Source organism: Elephantulus edwardii, unplaced genomic scaffold (genome assembly GCF_000299155.1).
Source record: "Elephantulus edwardii isolate Elephantulus edwardi_28Jun2011 unplaced genomic scaffold, EleEdw1.0 scaffold00002, whole genome shotgun sequence".
Classification (NCBI taxonomy): domain Eukaryota; kingdom Metazoa; phylum Chordata; class Mammalia; order Macroscelidea; family Macroscelididae; genus Elephantulus; species Elephantulus edwardii.
The window spans coordinates 40,656,761-40,662,760 of record NW_006399752.1 but is presented as its reverse complement, the minus strand read 5'-3'; the positions used below and the strand labels follow the sequence as shown (position 1 = coordinate 40,662,760).

General features: G+C 50.9%; 1 protein-coding gene across 1 annotated transcript in view; it reads left to right on the top strand.

Annotated features, from left to right (window-relative positions):
• Positions 1-3,339: 3,339 nt before the first annotated feature.
• The window catches only part of OTUB2 (OTU domain, ubiquitin aldehyde binding 2), a 30,374-nt gene continuing 27,713 nt past the window's right edge, over positions 3,340-6,000 (top strand). Inside the window, exon 1 of the mRNA XM_006879205.1 lies at positions 3,340-3,474. Coding sequence (XP_006879267.1) covers positions 3,472-3,474 — 3 coding nt within the window. The 5' untranslated portion in view covers positions 3,340-3,471. The remainder of the gene's footprint in view (positions 3,475-6,000) is intronic.

Sequence of the window (6,000 nt, the reverse complement as noted above, 5' to 3'; positions counted from 1 at the left end):
GATCATGGTTCCAGGCTCAGCTGTGAGGGGTTGGGGCCATCAGGAGGATCTAGGGGAGGCTGGAGTCTGTGTTCTGCTAGGAGGTCAGGGGCTTTATGACCTGACGGGAGTGCCTGAGAGAAAGCTGGAGTATTTAAGAGTTGAAAGAGAGACCTGGCATTTCCCACTACTACTTCAAGTTGCAGCTGAGTTCAAATAACTGAGCACATACACAAGTCAGTGAGAAAGTGCACAGGAGGCGAGGATAGGGAAACTTTTCTGCATATATTTTAGACATGTTGTTAGGAAGGGTCAATCCTGGAAAGGACATCATTCTTGGAAAGGAAGGGGTGGTCAGTGCCAGAGAGGAAGACCCCCAACGATACGGGTTTACACATTGTTAACACTATGGGCTCAAGTGTGTCAGAGCTGATAAGGATGGCAAAGGACAGGCAGGGCTCAGAGCCAGAGCGTTGTTTATAGGGTCGCTGTGAGTTGCAGAGTCGAATCCACGGCACCTAGCAACCACCATCACCATAGTTATAATTGTCCTTTTTACAAAAAAAAAAAATCTTATCATTAGAATATGTGCAAAATACAAAGTTGCAGTGTGTAATTTGCCTTTGTTATTTTCAAACATTCATCCACCACAAATGAAGATCAGAGCTATAAAAATACTGTGATAATGAAGACTTTAAAGCAGGATATCGGAAGTGGCTTATGACAGACTATCTGGAACCATGACCCTTGGGACCATCTATGCTGAGATGTTCGGCAAGGCTGCGTTTTGGTTTTTAAAGACTTCACCACTGCAGACATTTTAAAAACACCTTTTGCATAACTATCCAGGTAATCCAGCCCTCTCACTGGTGAGGAACCAGAGGACCAGAGAGGGCCTGGCAGTTGCTGATGGCAGCACAGCAGTGCATGGCAGAGCCCAAGACCAGTCTGGGGTCCAGGCTTCTTTCCACACAGCAGTCCTGGCTGGTTTCAGTGCTGCGTCGGCCTGTGCAGGGGAGCCCAGTGGGCTCAATATCCTCCTCCCAGAAGCCAATGGCAGCAGCCAAACCTCTTCCATTCTATAGGGTCTCCCCGGGCTCAGCCACTGCCCCAAAGTCTCCCAGGGGAACACACCGTGACCTGGAGCAAGGTTGAGACAAGGAGTTGGGATGCAGACTAGACAGTCTGCAGTCCTGTGGATGATTCCTCAGTAAAGTCAAACTCCCTCCAGAGTCAGGCTAGATGGGAGTGAATCCCCACCTGGCCAAGGCATGACATTAAGCAAGCTGCTAGCTCTCTGTGCCTGTTTCCTCATCTGTAAAATAGGGTTGTTAGGATTTACCCAGGTCATGCATACAAGCTGTTCAGCGCTCAGTTGCAGTTCAAACCTACCCAGAGGTGCCCCCCAAACAGGCCTGATGATCTTCTGGAAGGCCTTTAAAATCCTACGGAGCAGTCTACTCCGTATACACGCAGCTGATGTGGGACTAAATCTTGTCAACGGTAACTAATGAGAACAATTGCCATAAACAAATTGTGACCATAATATCTAATGAGCAGCTTGGACAAAGACAGAGCTCTAGTGGAACAGTGGGTTAAGCATTGTGTGGTTACCAGAAAGGCTGGTGGTTCAAACCCATCAGTTGATGTAAAATGAGGCGCTCTACTTCGATCAAGATTCACAGCTGTGCTTGCAGCTGGTACCCGTTTAGATCTCGCCATTGATGGCTGGGGAGGGGTCGACCAGAATCCAACCTGAGGGCTTGCTCTGGACTGGATTTTGCTTGTGGGTATAAATACTCAAAGTTTCCAATTAGCAAAAGGGACATGCTTGTTCTCTCAGAGTACTGGTTTCATAATGATGCGCAAACCAGCCACTAAAAGGAGGTTATATTGAGCCTGGGGCATGAGGTAGGTGACTGACGTGCTTTCATGAAAGTAGCTTTTGGTGGTATGATTGTAAGGGAGGAGAAACACCAATATAAAGAAGAAAATTTAATGTAAAAAAAAACCCAAACCTGGCGAGCTCTAGTGGCCTAGTGTCAAGAAGCTGCACTGCAATCCCTGAGGTGGGCAGTTCAAATCCACCAGATGCTCTGCTGAAGACGGAGAAACAATTGCCACCTGTACCAGTCAGATCCAATTTGACGGCACACACATAAAAAAAAAAAAAAAAAAAAAAAAAAAAAAAAAAAAAAAGGAGGAACAATCTCCTGTACCAGTCAGATCTGATTTGACGGTACACACATAATAATAATAATAATAATAATAATAATAATAATAATAATAATAATAATAAACAACCCAACACAAAACCCTACAGCTCTGGAAACCCTGAGAGCCAGTTCTGCTCTGTCCTACAGGGTCACTATGATGTCCTTGATGGCACTGAGGTAGGGGCTTAGGACACTGCCCAGAACAGAGTAAATGCTCCATAAAAGTTAACAATAATCATTATTTAGTCCGCTGCTGGACGTGGGAGTCCATTGCCATGGTCAGCTTGAGGATCCCTGAGCCTCAGTTGACCTCCTTTTCCTCCCTTACCCGAAACAAATGAGAAATACCTGGAGGCATGATGTTTGTCTACCTAAGAACTAGGCTGAGTCCTGAATTCAGAAGTGGGGAATGAGGAGGAGAATTACTCAACACTCCTGGGACTACTAATGCTTGTAAAAGGCTGCGCATCACGTATTGGGGCTCCCACCCAGAGCAAACACTCCCCTAGGGGTCAGGGACTGGTGAATGACTCTTTGGACAAGAAATGTTTGATGACCGGTAATAATGAGCTTGCACGCTGCATGTGTCACTCCCACCTGGTTCCCTGTGTATGAGCCCCAGCAGACCAGAGCCGCCCACTCAACCACCCTGGAAAGCCATGCATTCAATAGGTGTTCATCGGAAGCCTGGAAAGGTATTGATTCACAAGTTTGATGATGAGAGATGAGAAACTAGAGAGGACCAGGTGCTTAACTTAATACTATTGGGCACGTGTTTCCTCCATGCCTTGTCCTCTGATTTTGACTCAATTATACTTGTTTGACCTTGTTTATGACTTTACGAGGGCCAGCTAATCTGTCAAAAGACTTCAGCCTGCAGTTTGTGTCAAAAGGTTTTTTAACCTTATTGAGTTAGAACCTGTCTTTCTGGGTTGGGCGAACTCCGGCTCTAGTTAAAAGGTTTCTGCCTGTTTAAAGGGGGGAGGTACTTTATCAAATGAGCTCTAGCGCATAGGCTGAAGGCAGGCGAAGTCCCACCCACTTTCTGTGACGTCCCACGTCTCGGCTTCTGATTGCCCGCTCCCGGCGTCAGTCGCAGGGCGTGTGTCTCACTGGGACACAGTGGCGGTCTGCCGTCTGTTTTGTGGGGTGGTCGGGTGTATTCTCCGCACGCCCCACGCCCTCGAGGCCCCGCCACCCGATCCGACCGCGGAGCAGGCCAGTGCCTCCCACACCAGATCGCTCTTCGCTGGGGCGGGACCTGGCTCCGGTCACTATGGTTAGTGTTCTGGGGAGAAGCGGACAAGGGGGCGCGGGAGCGGGGGCAGCACCTGGGCGCATGTGCGCGCGCGGGACGGGGAGGGGGATGGTGGGCCCGGCATGGGGCTCAGCACTGCCTGGTTCCCCGCGGCGTTGGGGGGGGACCTCATCCTTTCTGAGGCGCTCTCTACTGTCCCCCCTGGACGCCCCCACCTCCAGCAAGTCCGTCCAGGGTGCCCCCCCAGGATGATGGCTCAAGGTAGGCGCCCCCGATGGAGCGCAAGCAGGGAAGCTGCAGGACTTTGGGGCGCCCTCTCTTCGTTGGGTAGCCCCCCCAGCCAGCAGCCCTTGTCCCCACACAGCTCTCTAAGAGCCCCTCCAGCCCGCACCCCGAGGGTGGACCTGGGATGTGCACTGGTGACCGGCTCGCCTGCTTCCTAAGCGGCCGCCTGTTGGCTGGAGTTGGGACCCACGTGGAGGGACAGGAGTGAGGGCTCCGCACCCGGGAGAACCCAGATCCACGAGCGCGCAGACCCTCGGAGCGAGGCCCCCAAGTCAAGGCTTGGAGGATGGGGGAACCACGGCCCGGTGGGGACTGGCTGGCACTGAGTGGACCCAGGACCACAGTCAAGCCTCTGGACCCCCCATCCAGTGCTCCCTGCGTTACCTGCGGCCACTTGTCAGGTGGCCCAGTGGTCAGGTCTCCTGCAGGGACGTGAAGGAGCACCTCCCAACCCCTCCAACCCTGAGCCCCTCTGCTCCAGGGAACCCTAGAGAATACAGGGGTAGTGGACACCTGGGGTCACTGCGCTGGGTTCAAAGCCCGCCGCCACCCCTCTAAGTGAGCCGCAAGCTCCCCAACCCAGCATTGTCTGGCCGTTTGCAGGACCACGTGATGAATGTGGGATAGGCCCAGGTAATTAGTCTTGGCTTTTCCTATGACGAAATCCGGGAAATGGGTACGTGCAGGCAACTAGGCCACAGCCCGGTGGTGACCCTACAGGTTCCGGGGGTGGGATTACGTCCGCAGCCAGGTCACTGTGTTGGTGTAGACAAGCCAGCCTGGAGTGGGGGCCCCTGGGCTTGTGGAGATACCACTTCCGGCTTCCACACTGCGTCCAGGGGTCTCCTGGCTGCCCTGCTGAAGGGCCCAGGTGTTATTACCACACCTGCAGGAAGAGGGGCCAGTTGGTTAATGAGGGGTTTGGCCACCTAGGATCAGAAGGCTAGCATGTCCTCAGCTGCCACTGAGGGGGCTGAGCGCTCTGGGGCACTGGGGAGCTTGGACCTTCCTTTTTGTGTGCTGCACAGTGAGGCGATGACTGCCCTGCCCACCTGCTGGGCTCAGGTGATCGGAAGTCAGAAGGCAGGTGGGCCCAGAGGCACAATAGAGGCATCAGATGAAAACTCCCACAAACACCACCATTGGAGCTTGGGTGCCTTGGAGGTGGATATAGTAGTCACCCACTAAACAGGGCCAACGCCTTGGGTCATGAGGGATGGGCGCTGGGCTGGGAGGTTCCTGTCTGTTAATGAGACATTTATTGAGCACCTTACTGTGTCCCAGGCACCATGCTGCAACTATGTGATGGGTTTTATGTTTGAATCTGTATGGTGTGGATGGGATGGAGAGAGAGAGAGAGAGAGAGAGAGTGTGTGTGTGTGTGTGTGAGAAGTTTTACCAAAATATCCTGGGAAAATTTTAAGTGTCTTCTTTATTTTCTCACTTTAAAGCCCCTGGCCTAAAGCTGAGGAGTTGTGCCAGGTAGGAGGCAAGAGTCCTTTGGGAAGACAGGAGAGAGGTGGTGAGGGCTAGGTCAGGGCTGTTGCTGGAAAGAGCTGCAGATAATGAGGGGTCTTAAGGCTGTTTGGGGCACAGCCAGTGCTTGTTTAATGTATAAATGAGCATCAGACAGGACAGTCTGTGTTTTATGAACTATGCATAGACGTTTGATTGGATCACGACAAACTATAGTTAACACTCAGAAGAGTGGGAATCCCAGAGCACTAATTGTGCTCATGCAAAACCTATACCCAGACCAATAAGCTACTTTCTGAACAGAGCACAGGAACACTGCATGGTTGAAATCGAGAAAGGTGTGCGTCAAGACTGTATCCTTTCACCTATTTAATCTGTTTGTTGAACATATCATTTGGAAAGCTGAACTTAATAAAGAGGAATATGCGTCAGGATCAGAGGAAGGCCTGATATAACGTCCTGCGTTATGCAGAAGCCAACACCTTGACCACAGGAAGTGAAGAATACCTGAAGCACTTGCTGCAGTAGATCCAAGACTTCAATATGAGTTACATCTCAACATCAAGAAAACAAAAAGTGCTTACTGCTGGGCCAATAGGAAACATTATGATAGATGGAGAAAGGATTGAAATTGTCAACACTTTCATCTTAACTTGTTTCTGTAATCAATACCTTGGTACCAGCAGTCAGGAGATGTATTGGGTATTGCATTAGACAAGTCCGCTGTCAGGGACCTCTCCCAAGTTCTCAGGAGCAAGGAAGGATATCTGTTTAAAAACTATGCTT